The sequence below is a fragment of the Triticum aestivum genome, chromosome 5B (assembly GCF_018294505.1).
Source record: "Triticum aestivum cultivar Chinese Spring chromosome 5B, IWGSC CS RefSeq v2.1, whole genome shotgun sequence".
NCBI lineage: Eukaryota > Viridiplantae > Streptophyta > Magnoliopsida > Poales > Poaceae > Triticum > Triticum aestivum.
Window position 1 is genome coordinate 693,095,877 of NC_057807.1, and position 19,445 is coordinate 693,115,321.

Genomic DNA, 19,445 nt, shown 5'->3' on the forward strand with positions numbered 1-19,445 from the left:
TAGGGCGTCCTTGATGGAATGAGGAAACGGATCGAGGGGATTCGAGGGCAGGAGGAACCGCTCATACCTGCCCTAGCATCTTTTTTTCTCATTGGTTAATTTTCGTAGGTTAATTTTCGTAGAGTTTTTTTACATCCGTTTTTCTTTCAATTGACCGGAGGTTTGCACCCTCGTCCGATTGCAATCTCAGTTTTTTTTACGCTTGTCGGTTCAGTGCGGAATTTGCTGGGAGGTGGGATTGAGGACGAAAATAAACAGTCTCTGGTGGGACGAAAATTGACCGGCGAAGACTACCAACTGCTTCATTAGGAGTAGAGATACAGGCTTCAGGGCAAAATATCTTTAATTTGTAGTTCCATTATATATTATATCTTATATAACAGAAATTTTCCCTTAAGAAACATATTTTCTTTTATGAGTAACCACGCTCGCTTTTGTGTACATGAATCAATATGTCGTCCAGGTGTGGTCGCAGTAAGGCCTGTGAAATGCCCGACGCACAGTCCTCAAGACCCGGTTTGCATCTCCGTGGACGCATGTATCCTGCAATGTGGCAATGAGGGCTACCATTTCGGGTTGTGCAGCGGTGGCAAATGCGTGTGCTTCAACTGCCATTCACCACTTGACGCTAAACCGACACACAGAGCCTTGAGTCCTTGAACGAGTACGCACCTAATCTAATAAGCTGCATCAATAAACAAATATTGATATCCTTTTCTTTTTTTGTCTTCTTTGGTCCATTGTATGTGGATGGTCAGACACGATCTTGTGTTCTACTATATATTATCGTCGGATACTCGACCATTCAGCAGATTTGTATGGAAAACTAGATTTTTAACGGAAAAATAAAAGGTCGGTGTCCTCGTATATTTGCACTTCGTTGCAAAAGTGCATGCATGCCTTTCGTTCTAAGTTGGCAATAAAACAATCGCAAGTGGTTGATTATCGTCCAAATCGGAGTTCGGGTGTATCAGCTTTGGACCATTCCGATTTGGAGTTCGGGTGCATGAAATTAGTCGCTAGATTAAAATACAAACTAGTAAGACAAGTAGAACGTGCTACGGGCTACAATACATATAAATAAATCAAACAAACAGTTAAGATCGCCTTCATGGTCGAAACTCAGTTCTCCCTCATAAGTTCAGGCGTGTTCGAATATCAAACGGGCGCCCAACAGGCTCCCCCAAATTCCAACCGTTTGGACAGTTCGGGCTCCCCTTAACCCAGTCCATATGTGGGGAGAAATGTGGTTGTTTGAAATATCCATCATGTTATCTTCAACACGCGGTCCCAACACAAAAACCCCACTCCACAACACACCCTTCCCTTTCTCTCTCGAAACCTCCCATTCCCGTTCGGCTTCCCTCCGTATGACATTTCTCACTGGATCCCTCTCTTTTGAAATCGGATGAGGGCAACCTCACCTTCGCCATGGCGCCCTCTATCCTACACAATGTACTTCTGCACGGACCGCCAAGGAGGTATCCCCCACCAACCACCCTGCTCTCCACCTTGATCCCTTCCCCTGTGTTCAAAAAGACCTGCCACTGCCATCAAGGGGGGCGAGGCATGCGCTCCCCGTGACCAACACCCCCCCCCCCCCCCACACAGCCAAAGATATATGACCCGCTAGCTCATGCAATTTGCTACCACATCATTTCTAATGAAATGCAATTTGCTATAACGTCATTTTAACGAAATGCAATTTGCTAATTTTTCTAAAGTAGGGAAATCATTCTGCTCAGACAGTAGTAACTGAACAAACCAACCCCAGCCGCCATCCCTCTCACTCTCAAACCACACTCTTCTCACAAAATCTACTAACCCGTGTTCTAGGTGAGCCAGTGATCAACGCCGCCGTGGCAAGCTAGCAGCAAGGGACAAGGGTGGCAGCCGTTTTCCTATCCTAGTGCTAGTACCTCATGATTCTATACTTGACCTATCCTTCATCCCGGTCTCTACCACGACGACACCATGCTAATGCATTCCATGGAAAAAGAAAGCTATAAATAGTAATGTACGACCAAAGCATGAAAAATGTAAACAAGATTAAGAAATGCTACACGGTGGCCTGCTGGGGAGAGCCCCGTCCACTTACCAGATCAATCGTCATGCATTTATAATACTATGATATGGTGAAACCATGTACATTTGTAATAACAATCATATCATAAGATTATTCTCTATGCAGACTCACAACATGGATTTATTAAAAAAAGATCAAACAACAGAACATTTCAACATACCGCTAGTCCAACTACGGATGGCCGATGTTGAATTTGGAAGAAGCCCCCAAATAACAAACTCAACAATGTCCATGTACATGCCCCATGTTTTCAGCATTAGAAGTTTGCTTGGATACAAAGTTTTCTGTTGTTTATATGCATCTGAAAAGTCACGCTAAGGTTACCTGAATTCAAAACATGTTCTAAGATTGGTATAATAGGTATGACTAATTATGCATTGTTTTTTAAGATAATACTATATGCCACTATGTTCCCCAAATAATATTACACCTTGGATTTGGTTTCCCAACTACTGTTATGCAATAGATGACTACGCCAGCAGTGATACGATTGTTAGAGCATCTATAGCCGGGTACCCCGAACCTGCCTCAAACGCCTGGACGGACGGCCCGATCAGTGGCCGATCAAAAAAAACCAACCTAGACAGGCAACTCAAACACCTGGGCTGACCGGCACCCCTCATATCTAGCACAAATGTAGGGAGGATATGGGGAGACCCGGGCGTGTCCACCATGTTGGACTTACAATGGGGTCCCAGTAGAAAACACCCGGAAACCCGACGGTCCGACAGGCGTCTGCTCCGGTGGGGTGTGGCCTTCTACATGGTGGACGCCATGGCGGAGTAAATGTTCTACCAAGCGGCGGCTGCGGGCTTCGACATAGAGGACGCCATGGTGGAGTTCACGCTTGCCCAAGCGGTGGAGATGGTGAAGCAACTATATTCCAGATGTGTCTATAATTCCTGAAATTAATCCAGGCCCTAAATCTTCCTATATATCTTGGGCATGCCAAAATTCACATTATTTGGCCAAACCAATCTCTCCCAATAATTCCCCAAAGATTATGTCTAGAGAGGATCGTTGTGAAGGAAGTACCATATGTGAGTACTCAAATGGGTATGAAATTTTACCGGTGCCTCCATACTCCTAAAATATCTCCCTACACCAAATTTTCGCCAAATCCATCACGCCATGCAAGCACAGCATCCAAACCTAGTTTCTGGACCAAATTTGCAGTTGTGAAGGAAGGAACTATGTTTAAACTTTGCCTAAATCTTTGGAAACTTCTCCAGATTATAATCCCCCGGCCTCTGCATCTAGGAGATGCATACGATCATTTTATTGATTATTCTTGGGGACCTTACAAAGTATAACAATAATATGCCGGAATCCGCCATCTTGGCAGCATCTGCCGCTACTCCTATCCATATGATGAAGGGGTGCAAGCAGGGCCACATACTCATACCTCTCACCCAAGGCCCCGACCGAGCCATCTGCCAGGTCTGGGGCTCAAATTGGTCTGAGCACTCACATGTGTCGTCACCGCCATCTTCCACCGGTCCATCTTCAGAGCAGATTGAGGTGACAACCTTGGCAAGTCCTCCGCCATCGACGCCACCATGACAAACGACGACCTCCACCTACGCGAGCGTTGGCAGCTCCTCCGCCATTGAAGCCACCACGACACCAGCCGACGACCTCCACCTACATGACTCCATCTCCAAGCTATGGACATAAATCCATGCTAGGAAAGGGCCGCACCACCGCTGTCGTCCACCACCCACAAGCGCCACCCAACCCCAAGGTTCCCCAAGCGGCACCTTCAAGAAGGGAACGACGCCGTGAGCGCCGCCGCCGCCCAATAGAGTTAGGGCTTTCGCCCGGGAAACCTAGGAGAAGGTGAAGTGAGGAGATCAGTCCATACTGATGCCTCCAAGGAGGGAAACAGCGCCCTCAGGCATCGCCGTGGGCGTGGCCGGTCATGGCCGGCCAGGGATTTCGCCCGAACTAGATCTCTGCCACCAGCAGCACCTCCTGTATAGAACCGGTGACCAAGAGGAAGCGCGGCCCGACCAAGCTGGCCCGCACACCGAACAGGGGAGGAAGGGATGCGCCACATCGCGCACACCGACCGCCGCAGAAGCCGCCGGCGGCAGCCAACGACCACCGGATCCCGCCTCCCGCACGGCCGGGACACCGGATCCACCACCCGCACGGCTGTTAGCCGGCCGTGCCTTGCCAATGGTGCCGCCGCTCCAGATCCGGGGTTTACCACACAGGAGCAGGGCAACCGAGGCCTCGCCGCCACCATCCTTGGCGCCCCGGGCTTGCCCGACGGCTACCTCAGGCGGCGGCAAGGGAGGGAGGAGGGGAGGGGTGAGGAGGAGGGGCCGCTAGGGTTGGGAGGAGGAGGCGGCTAGGGTTGGGAGAAGGAGGCGGCCCTCTTTTTACAACTGACTGTTTCCTCCTACTACTCTCTTTCGTCACCTCCAAGCTCTCCCGAACCACCTCACAGCGCCAACTTGTCGTCAGATCTCCGGTAGCATCTTCATGGCGGCTACCACCATGCCCTTCTCATATTTGTATGTCATGACCACTTCCATCTTGCAAATTATGCTCCAACAGTAGCGTTGAAGGTAAGTATGTTTGTCTATTTGTTACCCGGCAAGAATCATCAACATTCCACTGCCAAACTACAGTATATGATAGCCAATCGGTAGAAGCAATTGTTACGTTTTTTACTTAAGGAGTAGTTGCATGTAGGTACATTCTTTTATGTCTACTTTAATTTTTTATTTCTTGGAGTTAGAAAGTAGGGTGACATGTATCTTTACTGCAAGGTTTTTGTTCTCCGTCTAATAAAAAATGACGGGCATTTGGGTGTGAGTTGATAGATTTTTTTTATCTAATTAGGTATAGGTTTATGGTTCATCTATAGATGTCATTTCAAAAAGTAATCACTTTAAACTTCGTCCACTATGTTTATCTTTCTTGTTACTATATGGTCCAACTTTCTTTATATATTCTATAAAGTGGTGTGCATTTCATGACACCACACATCCGCTGTGATCTATCCGGTCTATATAACAGTTTTAATTTTTGGTAATAATTCTACACGATCTCTGGGATTAGAGTGGATTCAGAGAATATACGGTACTAAATTTTTGCATAAGTTTGTTTTGGAGTAAAGGTTTTGATAATTTTAGAAATTGTACCAGTTTTATAGGCTTCATTATTTTCATAGTCAGAACTGACAGAGTCCCAAGAGTTTATGTAATAAAATAATTCGGATGAATAACACATGGACTCATTTGTGTTTGTGATGTCACCGTATGCCCCCTTTTAGCTATTCCAATTGGATAATACCGAATGGGTATGCACCAAGAAACTTTGTGTTTATGATCTTCCAAAAATGCTACAACAGATGTGATCATGTTTATTGAGTTGTTTGGTAGAACGACATGATTTTATACATGTTGTAGTATCTGCCTTCAATAATTATGACCTATATTTAGGAGAGTAGTGTCCAGTTTTATTTGTGGGTATTTGTAAACATCTGATGTTATATGTACCGACGATTGTATTTTGTTTTGAAACATTACTAACTATATTCTTTTGTTTTTATGCATAATACGCTTATATATTTAGTACACTTAGGAGAGTTAAGGAAAAAAATTCTTCGAAAAGGGAGTTTGCCCCGGTCTCTGCATCAGAAAGATGCATACGGCCATATTATTAATAAGCAAAAGGTTCAACAGAAGTCTCGTAGTCTCCAACAAAAGAATAGGTGCTCAACAGAGAGCACGAAAGCAAAAAAAAAAGGGGCAGCCATAAACGGCAGGCAAAAAACAGATAGGAAACTAAACACCTATCCGATTACATGACTGTCATCCAAACCAGTTGAAGATAGCCCGAGCTACCGTCTCCCATTGGATAGATCCAGTAACCAAATGCTCCCTGGCCACCGTCGAAGTGAGTAGCGACCACATACGGATGAGTGTAGTGGCCCTGAAGATAACCTGCAAGAAATGAATATTTGTTGTTCTGTTAAAAACCAAATCGTTTCTGCAGTTTCAGATTGCCCATAGTAAAGCACATACTCCTACGCGGATATGTCTCGTTGTTACTACGTCGATCCCATCTAGCCACGTCCCAAATAACGTGTTGATGGAATTCGTAGGAGTTATATTAAAAGCTATGTGGATGGACCTTCACAAAATCTTTGCCAAAGGGCAATCAAGAAAGAGGTGTCTGGTTGATTCATCACTATCACAAAAACTACATCTTTTAGAACCCGTCCAGTTGCGCTTTGTCAAATTGTCTTTAGTTAAGATGACCTTCTTGTGGACAAACCACATAAACACTTTGATTTTTAAAGGCACTTTGACTTTCCAAACATGTTCCAAACTAGGAATAACGCTAGTGTTGATAATATCCAAATACATGGATTTAACTGAAAACTCCCCATTCTTAGTTAGTTTCCAGCGAAGTTGATCTAGCATTTGAGAGAGTTGGACATCCATCAATCGTCTCACAACTCGGAGCCAAGCTTCCCAACGATTTCCTACTACCGTCCTCCTGAATTGAATATTAAGAGGATTTGACTATAGTACTATTGCAATGTAAACGTCTCTTCGCTGAACAATATTATAGAGAGAAGGATATTGAATTGCAAGGGGTGCCTCCCCTAGCCATGTATCCTCCCAAAATCTTGTGGAAGTACCATTTACAACTACGCATTTTGTCCTATTGAAGAAGGCTGATTTCACTCTCACGAGTCCCTTCCAAAAAGGCGAATTAGTCGTTCTTACCGTCACCTGGGACAAAGTTTTGGACTGGAGGTACTTAGTACGAAGAATCTGTGCCCAAGTGGCATCAGTCTCTACAGATAACTTATACAACCATTTGCTGATAAGACATTTGTTCTTTACCTCTAAATTTTCAATGCCTAAACCTCTCTGGTCTTTCGGCTTCACTTAGGGAAAACCTTATACGCATCATCTTAGAAGTAGCGCTGGACAAAACAGGATGCTACTGCTAATTAGTAGTAGCGTGTTTAAATAAACTGCACTACTGCTACTACTTTAGCAGTAGCGCGCGCTAGGAAAACGCGCTGCTGCTATGTTTGTACTAGGTGCAGATGGCTAGCCCCACTTAGCAGTAGCGCGTATCCTTAACCAGCGCTACTGCTACGTCCCATTGCAATAGTGCATACCTTAGAAACGCGCTACTACTTACTTACCTTATCCTAGAGCGGTTGACCCTCTCACTCGCTCTCGCTCCTTCCGAACCCGTCATCCGCCGTCGCCGCGCTGCTCGTCCACCGAGGTACTCCCTCCGTCCCTCCTCCTCCCTCCTCCCTCCTCCGCTCCCTCCTCCCTCCTCCTCCTTCGGTCACCCTCCTCCCACCGCCCCTCCCTCCTCCTCCTTCGGCCGCCCCCTCCCTCCTCCCCCTCCGGCCGCCCCCTCCCCCTCCCCCGCCCCCTCCCTCCACCTCCTCCGGCTGCCCCTTCCCCTCCTCCCCCCGCCCCCTTCATCCTCCGACCCCACCGGCCTCCTCCCCCTCCTCCTCTCCCTTCCCCTCCTCCCTTCCCCTCCTCCCTCCATTTCTTTTTTTTCTGTTTTTTACTGTAGCTTTTTACTATTGTATAATGTAGTTTTTTTTACTGTTTTTAGTAAGTGTTTAAAATAATTACTAAGTAAATTAATAAAACTAGTTGAACTAGTTTATTTTTAGTAAGAACTAGTTGAATTAATAGAACTAATGTATTTTTAGTAAGAAAATTAATATAACTAGTTGAACTAGTTTATTTTAGAAAGAACTAGTTTATTTTTATTTATAGTAAGTTTATTTTTAATAAGAACTAGTTGAATTAATAGAACTAGTTGAACATGTCACATTTTTTGTTATTTTTTTAGTTTAAGCAATTATTCCCGCATCGACGTCGACGATGCCTATCTCGCATCCTTGTCGTCGATACCCGTCGTTCGCTAGGGTTTTAGTTGTATTAGTGATGTTATATGTATGATACTATTCGGGATGTATTAGTGATAACTTATAGGGTTTTTGCTTTTGCAGAAATCAAGGAGCCCCTCCATCATCCCCGTCGTCGTCCCCGTCACCGACCCCCTCCGACCTCGAGGTGAGACCAGCCAAATCTCCATGTCAATATGAGTCCTATAAGATATGATGTAGATAAAAACATGTATATCTTGTGTTGCTCAGATAGGATATGTGGTTGCCCAAGTGGCCGGTCATGTTTGCAGGTTACACCTTCGAGTGGCCTATGTTTTGCCGGAGTGTTGATTAATTTCCGTTCCGGCAAATTTCAGGCGCTCGATATGTCCTATTTTAGCAAAGGTCATGCCGGATTTTTTCCGTGAATTTTGGCATGACTTGTGCTAGAATATGTAGGAAATATCGAGTGGCCTGGATTTTCTAGAAAGATAATTAAACAATATTTCGGGTTGACTTTAAGTCTGTCGAGGCCGAAGAAAATCCCGACTGTTGTCATGGGGGTCGTTTCTCCTTCTTCTCCGGGTGCTAGACCTTTGTAATGCACTAGGGAAGGAGGAGTAATGACCATCACCGACGGTCGCAAATGTCAGAGAGGAATCAGTGAGGGAGAGTCTCCACCATATATGAGAGGACTTAGAATCCCGACTGTTGTCGTGGGGGTAGCTTCTCCTTCGTTCCCGTGTGCTAGACAATTTGGTGTAATGCACTCGGGAACAAAAGGAGGAGCTACCATCACCAACGGTCGAATATATACACCACGTGAGCTGAGAGTTTTCAAGAAAAGACTCGATAGACCGATAGCCAACCCATGATGAATAATAATGATCTAATTTAGTTTTTGTAGTACATATATTTAATTGTACAAGTTTAATCTTTGAATTATGAACATAGGAAATGTCGTCGGAAGAAGAAGGTTCCGGGGAGTGCTCCTGGTGCGGCGACAACTGGGGTTTCTGCGACAGGCCTTAGCTGGATGAAGGTCGGCGCTTCAGCATTAAGCTCGAGGGGGCCTTTGATTGTGATACGGTAAGCTACGACGCAAAGTGTTTTTTCGTAATTAAGCTCGACTTCTACTACTTTGACGTGTAATTTTTGTCTTTTACAAATTGACTAGCTTATCACATGCCATGCAAGATGCTATGTCTTTGAGAGGATGGGTTTTGAAGATCATGATAGGAATGAAACAAAAAAATTAACCTAAGGACCCATCATGGTACGGATTTTAAGGTAAATCTATACAATTCTGAGAGTGTATCCCATTTTGGTTGCCCGGGTTGGGAAGCACTTTGCAAGATGTATAATTATCAAGAGTGTATGTTTATCACCACGGATCTTGGTGATCCTGACATCAACCAGGACAATTTGGACATTTGGGTGCTTGTTGATACGCTTCCAATTCTACCGCTATGTGAGTTTCTCAAACATTGTTATTAACAAATTTATATTGTTTATTTCAAAATATTTGACAGCTTATTTCCATTGATAACTTATTTTCATTCTTCAAAGAATGTGCGGAAAATGGTAGACAAAACCTACCACACGGATGGCTCTGAGTTAACATATCAGGAGAAAAATCATTTGGTCGCATATTGTACTTCCCTTGAGAATTACAATGCCTATTATCGAACTCCCTCCACATTATGGTAAATACGTGCCACTAGTGCACGTGTTGAACCATGATAACTTCAATGGAGATGCCTTGGTAAGATTTTTTACTATTACGACATCCCTGCATCTTTTGCATACTTCTAAAACTGAACTACATTGCTAACTACGAAGTTATTACTATGTTTTTCAACAGAAAATCCCGATGGATTGTGTGCCTCATTTGATGTATCAGAATGGTCGCCTTGATGTGTTGAACTTACAGCCATGCCGTCCTACGAATCTCACCTGCCATACCGAATTTCTAAAATCGGTGAACACATGATAATCAAAGAATGGAAAAAATGTATGGACAGTCCTAAGGAGGTTCTTGGAAGCAACATTATGCGACCAAGAGGAAGCACCGCCTTAATAAAATTTCATAAACAAAAGCATCATAAGCATAAGCATACATAAACAAAAAATGAAATCAAATCATATCAAAAATATATCAACATGCATCATATCAAAATAAAATCTTAACCATATTCCTCCAACAACATCTAGTACACATGATGGATCAAATCATATCAACATGCATCATATCAAAAAAAATCCTCCAACCACTAGTAGAAAAGGGGGCAATGGTCCAGGCCGGGCCAGCCCATTAGTCCCTGTTCAGTCCATAACCGGGACCCATGGGGGCATTGGACCCGGTTCGTGAGCCCCGGGGGCCGGCCGGGCCATGTGGGCCATTGGTCCCAGTTCTCTGGACCTTTTGGTCCCGGTTGGTGGGACGAACCGGGACCAATGGGCCTCGCTCCTGGCCCACCACCATTGGTCCCGGTTGGTGGCTTGAACCGGGACGAAAGGCTGCCCTTTAGTCCCGGATAATGCCACCAACCGGGACTAAAGGGTTGGTCCTCGTTGCGGTCAGAGTTTAGTCCCACCTCGCCTACCGAAGGGCGCTCGCACCGGTTTATAAGCCCCTCCATCTCTGCCTTGTTGAGCTCCTCTTAAAGTGAAAATAGATGCCCTTATACAAAGAATTTGACCTAAATTCATACTGAATTTCTCTAAAGTTCATAGAAATTTATTATGAATTTAGGTTGAATTCTCTCTATAGGCGCATCTATGATCATTTTTTTAGTAAAGTTAATCACAAACTTGTGATTCACACAAATTTCAAAGAATTCAAATTTTAACTATTCATGCGACCCTTAGTATAAGATAAGTCAACACAACAGGTTGTGTCAGTTTCTCAAAAGACATGGGCTCGCCTTTCGGGGTGACTAGCTGCATTCATTGGTTCAAATTTTAACTATTCATGCCACCAACCGGTTCATGCCACCAACCGGGACCAATGATATGCCTATATATACCATGCCAAAATGAAAGAGAGGCGCAATGCTCATCTGCACCTTGTTTAGCTTCAGGCCAACGTGCAGGTGAGCACTGCGCTGCTCCCTTCATCGTCTCTACACTCAGGGCTTATAAACCGCTGCGAGTTCCTCTCGCTTGGCGAGGTGGGACTAAAAAACAGCTGCAGAAAAAATCAACTAAAAAACTCTTTTACCGGTTCATGCCACGAACCGGTACTAAAAGGTCGCCTTAAAACCTGTACCAAATAAAATGCCTTTGTAACAGCCTTAGAACTGGTACTGAAGGAATCAACTAAAAAGCTTTTATAAACCTCTAGTATTATTGAAACTAAAATTATATAGAATTTTGTTACAAACTTTAATAGCAAAAAGAATTATCATAAAAGAAAAAATAAATAAGTAATTAGAATTCTGCTCAAAACATTAAAAGCAAAAATAATTATCATAAAAGAAAATAAATAAGTAATTAGAATTTTGTTACAAACTTTAATAGCAAAAATAATTATCATAAAAGAAAATAAATAAGTAATTAGAATTTTGTTACAAACTTTAATAGCAAAAAGAATTATCATAAAAGAAAATAAATAAGTAATTAGAATTCTTTTCAAAACATTAAAAGCAAAAGGAATTATCATAAAAGAAAATAAATAAGTAATTAGAATTTTGTTACCAACTGTAATAGCAAAAGGAATTGTCATAAAAGAAAATAAATAAGTAATTAGAATTTTGTTACAAACTTTAATACCAAAAAGAATTATCATAAAAGAAAATAAATAAGTAATTAGAATTCTGTTCAAAACATTAAAAGCAAAAAAGAATTATCATAAAAGAAAATAAATAATTAATTAGAATTTTGTTACAAACTTTAATAGCAAAAAGAATTATCATAATATAAATAAAACAAAAAATGGGAAAAAATAAAAAAATTGCCACCTACTGGGCCACCACGGCCTGAATACGACTAGAAACCTTATTGGGCCAGGATTCAGGCCTGCAGACTGCCCACCAGGCCCATAGGTAGAGACACAAGTTTATGCCAGTAGGCCTGCAATAGTGAGGAGTTCAAATGGGAGGGCAGAGTTGCACTTATAAACAGGTGCGGCCGCTCCTCAGCTAGCGAGGTGGGACTAAACATCCCACTGCACCGCGCCAGCGCAAGGCCTTTAGTCCCGGTTGGTGGCACGAACCGGAACTAAAGGGGTGCATTGGTACTGGTTGGTGGCACCAACTGGTACCAATGACAACCTTTAGTCCCGGTTGGTGCCACCAACCGGGACTAAAGGCCTCTGCTTCCCGCCTTTTGGGCTGCTGAAAAGAGGCATTTGGTCCCGGTTGGTGCCATGAACCGAGACCAATGCTCTGCCTATATAAGCGGCACTTGCGAAAATTTGGGTTAGTTCGTTCTTCCCCGCCGCCCGACGCCGCCAGGCTGCCCGTCCGTCTCCGCCTCGCCGTCGTCGTCGTCGCCCCGCACCGTCCTGCGCCGCCCCAATCGACGCCGTCGCCGCTCCGCCCCTGCCCGTCGACGCGCCGCCCTGCCCCACCCCGGCCCGCCCCGCCCCTGCCCGTTGCCGCGCCACACCTCACCGTCGCCTTCGTCGTCGCCGTCCCCGACACCGTCGCCGTCACCGACACCGTCGCCATGAGCAACTAATTTAATTTGATGTGTAGTAGTTAATTGAGTTAGATTTTGTTAGATTTTTTTGTAGATTTTTTTGTATTTCATAGATTTTTTTTGTTAGATGTGTAGTAATTTAGATGTGTAGTTCATAGATTTTTCTGTTAGATTTTTTTCATATTGTGTAATTAATTTGTTCATATTGTGTTAGATTTTTTATGATTTTTTCTGTTGTAATTTAGATGTCAAATTTTTATGAGTTTTTTATGTTCTAATTTAGATGTCAAATTTTTTTCATATTATGTAAGTAATTTAGATGTCAATTTTTTATAATTTTTTTCTGTTCATAGAATTTTTATGATTTTTTCTATTGTAATTTTGTTCATAGAATTTTAATGATTTTTTTGTTCATAGTATTTTCTTTGTCAATTTATTGTGTATGTATAGGAAAATTGTGAATGATATAAGTCATTTATGAATATGTTCATATTTAGAATAGAGGAAAAAGGGAAAAATTAAGAAGAGAAAGTGTTTAATATAATTAGTTAGAAAAATAAATAGAACTATACTTAAACTAGTTTATTTTTAGTAAGTACTACTTTATTTTATTTATAGTAAGTGCTTCATATATAGTTGAACTAGCTAGTTGATTTAATAAACTACTTTATTTAACTATATATAGAAGTAGTTCCCGCATCGACGTCGGCGATGCCTATCCTGCATCCTCGTCGTCGTCGACTTGGCGGTGGAGGCCTGTTTGATTAGGGCCATGTTCGGGACTGGGCTCCGCCGAGCTGGTATTGGGAGGTGCTACCTTCCGGGGGACGTAGGTTGGTGAGGAGGCAACCCGTTGTTGACCTGATTCTTGTTTGGTGGCAGTCGCGTGGGCCAGTGACGGTGCCGAGGCTTTCGGACACCGCGGAGGTGGTACGTCACCATGTCAGCGAGGATGACGAGCACGTTCTTCGCTACATGGTTGCATTGGAGGACAGGTTCGACAATACCTGACAGGTTCTTCAGGGATCTCACTGGAGCTATGATCCTGTGATGGTTCCTTATCTTTGGGTGTCCACCGCCTGCGACGATACCCGTCGGGCGCTACGGTTCTAGCTTATTAGTGATGCTATATGTATGATAGTATTCGAGGAGTATTAGTGATAATATTTGACGATGTACGGACACAAGAGATGATGTACTTTTGCTTATAATTGAATGATGCTAATTTGAATACTACTTTATTTTATGATTTGGTTTTGCTTATTGAATGCTCATATTGGAAAAGTACTCCTACTTTGAATGCTAAAATTGGAGAGCACTATGCAGAAATCTAGGAGCCCCCTCCATCATCCACTCCATCGCAGGGGTAGCTTCTCCTTCATTCCCGTGTGCTAGACAATTTGGTGTAATAATGCACTCGGGAGTGAAAGAAGGAGCTACGTACCATCATCGATAGTCAACCCGTGATTAATAATAATGATCTAGTTTAGGTTTTTTAGTACATATATTTAATTGTACAAGTTTAATATTTGAATTATGAACATAGGCCGAAAACGTCATACTCGGACGACGAAAACCGCCCGGGGAGTGCGCCTGGTGCCACAACGACCGAGGTATGTGCGACAGGTTCATTGAGCTGGACGAAGATCGGCGCTTCAGCATTAAGCTCGAGGAGACCTTCGATGTTCATACGGTACACAACGACGACAATAGTTTTTTCGTAATTAAGCATGACTTCAACTATTTTAACGTGTATTTTTCATCTTTTCCAATTCGACTAGCTTATCCCATGCTATGCAAGACGCTATGTCTTGGAGAGGATGGGTTTTGAAAACCATGAAAGTATGGAAACCAAAAAATTCTCCTAAGGACCCATCATGGTGCGGATTTTCAAGTAAAGTTGTACAATGCTGAGAGTGTAACCCATTTTGTTTGCAAAAATTGAGAAGCACTTTGCAAGATGTATGGTTTTGTTGAGGGTATGCTTGCCACCATGGATCTTGGTGATCCTACAATCGAGCCAGACAGACCTTCAATTTGGGTCCTTGTGGATACACCTCCAATTCTTCCCCCATGTGAGCTTAACATAGTTATTAAGTAATTTATATTGTTTATTTCAAAATAGTTGACAACTTATTTCCATTGACAGCTTATTTTCACTCTTCAAAGAATGTGCGGAAGATGGTAGACAAAACCCACTACACCGATGGCTCCGAATTAACTTATAGGGGAAAAAATCATCTGATCGCATTTTGTATTGATCTTGAGAATTACAATGTCTACAATCGAACTCCTCAACATTATGGTCAATACGTGCCACTAGTGCACGTGTTGAACTACGGTAACTACCATGGAGATATCCTGATAAGATTTTTTACTATTACGACATCCGTGCATCTTTTTGCACACTTCTAAAACTAGTACATTATTGCTAACTATGAAGTTATTACTATGTTTTTCAACAGATAATCCCGAATGATTGTGTGCCTCATCTGATGTATACGCACGGTAGCCTTCATGTTTTGAACATACAACTACGTCTTCCTACGAATCTCAATTGTCCATACCGGGTTTCTAAAAGAAGTGGAGACATGACAATCAAAGAATGAAAAAAATGTATGGACATTCGTAAGGAGCTTCTTGGAAGCAAAAGGCAGCGAAGCGCAAGAATTGGAGACAGAATGATCTCCATTCTTCATAATGGAGAGTCAGGATCTATATTGTTTTATGCTATTTTACCATAAGGGTGTTTAGGTCCTACCTGATACTGATGATCATGTGCTAAGAACAATTATGTAGGGTTGGGCTCGATGACTATGAGGATGATGATCGTATGACTTATTATTAATAACGAGTACAAGTTGTATGATGATGCATGATTAGTAGGACTTATTATATATGATGATGTATGATGCGAGCATGCATGAGTTATTATATCAGCGGGTGAAATGAACATAGCAGTAGCGTTGGTAAACCAAGGACGAAGATATAAGAGAGGACACTTCTCTCTATTAGCTAGCTAATAACAACCTAAAAATGACCCCCAAAACCCCTAAAGCAGCCACTTTTTTTTTTAAAAAAAGAAAAACATCAGCTCCAGCCAGCTGCTGACGCGTGGATGCCTTTTGGTCCCGGTTGGTGCCACCAACCGGGACCAAAGGCCCCCCTGCCTGGACTCGGCGCACCGGCCACGTGGAGGCCCATCTGTCCCGGTTCGTGTTAGAATCGGGACTAAAGGGGGGAGGTATTAGTAACGACCCATTAGTCCCGGTTCATGAACCAGGACTAAAGGCCCTTACGAACCACGACAAATGCCCCCTTTTCTACTAGTGAACATGCATCATATCATCATATTTTTAAACAAAATTTTTGAAACAACATCTTCATATCGTCATATCAACATGCATCATGAAACTACAATCAAATCCTCCCACATGCATTACATCATAATTTTTTTAACAAAAAAAATTATGAATTAGGGTTCATCTTCACACTAACATATGAGCTATTGATTAGAGTTCATATTCAACATCACTATTTACTAAAGAACTAAGAACTAGAACTACAATCAAGCTAAAACAATCTTAGGTGAAAAAAATCCAATCTAAGTTCAAAAATATGAGGGATTTCAAGCAAATAATGCGTCGAATCGGAAGCAAGTTTGCAAAAACTACTTGGAGGGATTGGAGGAGCTTACGTTTCTCTCTTCAGGGCCATCTCGATCCGTAAAAACGATGAAGAAACGGCGAAGATCCAAGGAGGAGAGTGGAGGAGATGAGAGAGGGAGAGAGGGGCGAGGGGGAGGAAGAGGAACTGCCAGCGAGAGAGGGGCAAGGGTGGGAAGAAAAGGCAGGGCGGGGAGGTCGGGCAAAATAACTGCTCGCACCCTACCGCCAGGGTGGCTGGCTGTAGGGTTAGACAGCCTACCGCCAGGGACCCTGGCGGTAGGGTGCGACGGAGGGGGACGGCCGCCGTCTCCGTGTGCTGACGTGGATTAGTACCCTACCGCCAGGGGCCTTGGCGGTAGGTTGTCTAACCCTACAGCCAGCCACCCTGGCGGTAAGAAAAGGGTCAAATGCCGAATTTTTTTTAAACCGGGGTCAGATCCTGAATTTATATACCAGAAGGGTCAAAACACGAAATTTTGGCGGCCTTAGTAGCCGCAGTTTTCAAGTGCAATAGCTTTGCAGTCCACACGTCAGAGCTCGGCAGTCTTCAATTGAGGGTCTCCTGCTTCAGCCTCATGATCCTCGCATCATGAGAGAATGAAGCTGTACCGCATGCCCATGGAAGGCCACATGAAATCTGAATGTTCTTAGCCCCTACTTGAACTCCATCCAATATCTATCCTTGCTCTGCTTGCCCAAACATATGATGAAACAAACAATTCGTTTTGCTATTGTGAGATAATCATTACTAACTTCCTCCTCATCGATCACACAGTTTTGTTGTTTTACATTCTTTCCTATGAACAAAATAAAAGACGAATCAAAGAAAAACAAGACTACTACTACAATCTACACAGTATCAATAAAATGGTATACAAATGTAGTTTCCCTTTCCTCCATGACGTTGCACCATGACATTGATCATCATCACATCGAGACACCGATGAGAATCAGGCGGAGCTCCACTGGCTGGCCTTCTCGAAGCCGTTGCGCCCGTAGTAATAGTCCTGCATGGCCTGCTGGATCTGGGCACGAGAGTTCATGACGAAGAGCCCCTGCTGCACCACTGGCTCGTTCAACGGCTGCCCTGCCGCCAGCACAAACCGCAGCAGGGCGCCGGACCGGTTCCACACGCTGAGCCCATCGCCGGCGCCAAGCACGAGGCAATGGTGCGCGCTCGCCGCCACATCGCCCTCCCTACCAAATACACCCTCCCCCTCGATGATGTACACGAAAGCGTTCCAGCCCTCGAGGATCGGTTGGTGAAGCTGTGACCCTGGTTGCATTGTGAAGTCCATGTACATGGTTGGCGTCCGCGTGTAGACTGGCGACCGCACCCCGAAGGCCTCCCCGGCGATGATCCGCACCTTCACACCATGCTTCTCAGCCTGGCTGATGTCCTTGCTCTTGAGCTCCTGGTACCGTGGCTCGATCCTAGCATTGTTCGAGCAACTAGTGTCAAGTGATTGGTCATTGTAATGCAAAGAAGTTGATTTCCTATTATTCATATGATCTTTTTTTAGATAGTAGATTTCATATACAAACAATCGTTGATATGATACATACATCTTGTCCTTGGAGGCGAGGTTGATCCAGAGCTGCAGGCCCTTCTGCACGCCGTTGGAAGCCGGCATCTCCGAGTGCACGATGCCGCGGCCAGCCGTCATCCACTGGTCAGGAACCGAGCATTCAGGTTGCAATTTTCGTCCAAGTCAAGATAGAATGAATGGGCCAAGTGCATGAGATGGTTTGTGTGAACAAACTGGATGGGTAGGTCGCACCTGCACATCTCCGGTCCTGATGGTGCCCTTGCGCCCCGAGAAGTCCTGGTGGGTAAATGCTCCCTGCATCGTCAGAAACGTAGAACACACAACAGCATTTCAGCAAACACCTTGCAGGCGACACGATGGAGCAGAAAAAGTTGGAAGAATTAGAGATTGGTGCGTACGTGGAGCATGTAGGTGACGGTCTCGAAGCCCCGGTGAGGATGGTCAGGGAATCCGCCGGGCTTGGAGACGGAGAACTCGTCGAGCAGGAGGAACGGGTCCAGGTTCCGGAGCTCGTGCCTGCAGCAGCAGCAGCATCAAGAAGAGGTCAACGCGCGCACCTCATGATGGGAAATTCAGATTGAGAGAGGGTTGGTGGTGTCGTACCCGCCGATGCTCCGGCGGACGGTGGCGCCGTCCCCCTCGGACTGGGACAAGGACAGCACCTTCTTCACCACTTTCCTCGGGCTCTCGAACGGCACGGACGCGGCCGACGGCGACGAAGAAGACATGATCGCTGGTGGGAACAAGAAGACAGCCGTCACAACAAGAATCACAATTAGGAGTAGCAGGAAGAGGAGAGGTTTGGTCTTCGCACTACTTCTAGAGCTGGTCTTTGTGGACGCAGGAGGAAGACGATGGCTATTCTGTCTGGTGAGGCGCGAGAGTGCCATGTAAATAGGGGAATAAGAGGAAGAGGAGAAGAGGGGGAGGTGCTGCCTCAGCATCTTCGTTGATGCGGCGCTGGGTGAGGGGAGGTGAGGTGCTGGTCTGCTGGATCATGGTTGATGCGGCGGTATATAAATGGCGATCGGGATGATGGTTGTTGACCAGGGTGGTGCGCGCGCGCGGCTGCTTTCTTTCTTTTTTTATCCTTTTCAGTTTCAAAGGGGCTGCGGCTGCTTCGGAACTCAGGCGCGTCTGGTGGACGCGGGCGACGACGACGTGCTGGCGTGCGGCGGTCGTCACCACGCCGCCGACCCACAAAATTTATATGGCTACGCAACAAATCTACAGTGGTCGCAAATAAGAGGTTAACATTGGCCGCAACACACGTAAGCACGAAAACGAACATATATGGAACAAAATAGACAACTGACGAAAAACACATATGCCACATATATTCAATTCATGGAACATCAATGTCTAGAATCTCCGCATAAGTAAATTTACCGCCGCCCATGTTAACATAAAGATGCACACTATCCTTTGACTAATAAACGAAGAAATCCTTTTGTGGGCTGAAGTACATCTCTATACTAGCCTGACACCACATGACCAATACATGAACATGCCCCCACAACCTTTTCACGTAATATGCATGTGTACTCCCAGACCACTCTATCGGCCTATAATACTAACATTTTACTTTCTTGTTAGCTATT

General features: G+C 44.4%; 1 protein-coding gene across 1 annotated transcript; it reads right to left on the reverse strand.

Annotated features, from left to right (window-relative positions):
* Positions 1 to 17,038: 17,038 nt before the first annotated feature.
* On the reverse strand, positions 17,039 to 18,908 carry LOC123117733 (pirin-like protein). Its single transcript, XM_044538429.1, has 5 exons — positions 18,448 to 18,908; positions 18,243 to 18,360; positions 18,076 to 18,138; positions 17,861 to 17,964; positions 17,039 to 17,728 (listed from the first exon to the last, which is right to left on the reverse strand). Exons 1-5 carry the CDS (start codon positions 18,786 to 18,788, stop codon positions 17,245 to 17,247), a joined length of 1,110 nt encoding a protein of 369 aa, XP_044394364.1. The 5' UTR covers positions 18,789 to 18,908; the 3' UTR covers positions 17,039 to 17,244.
* Positions 18,909 to 19,445: the final 537 nt, after the last annotated feature.

Bases quoted from the DNA above. Each gene is read 5' to 3' on its own strand.
- LOC123117733 (XM_044538429.1), bottom strand. From the start codon at position 18,788: ATGCTGAGGCAGCACCTCCCCCTCTTCTCCTCTTCCTCTTATTCCCCT. The intron at 17,965-18,075 runs GTGCGACCTACC...GTTCCTGACCAG, and splicing joins TCAGGACCGGAGATGTGCAG to TGGATGACGGCTGGCCGCGG. The intron at 17,729-17,860 runs GTATGTATCATA...GAACAATGCTAG, and splicing joins CTCGCCTCCAAGGACAAGAT to GATCGAGCCACGGTACCAGG.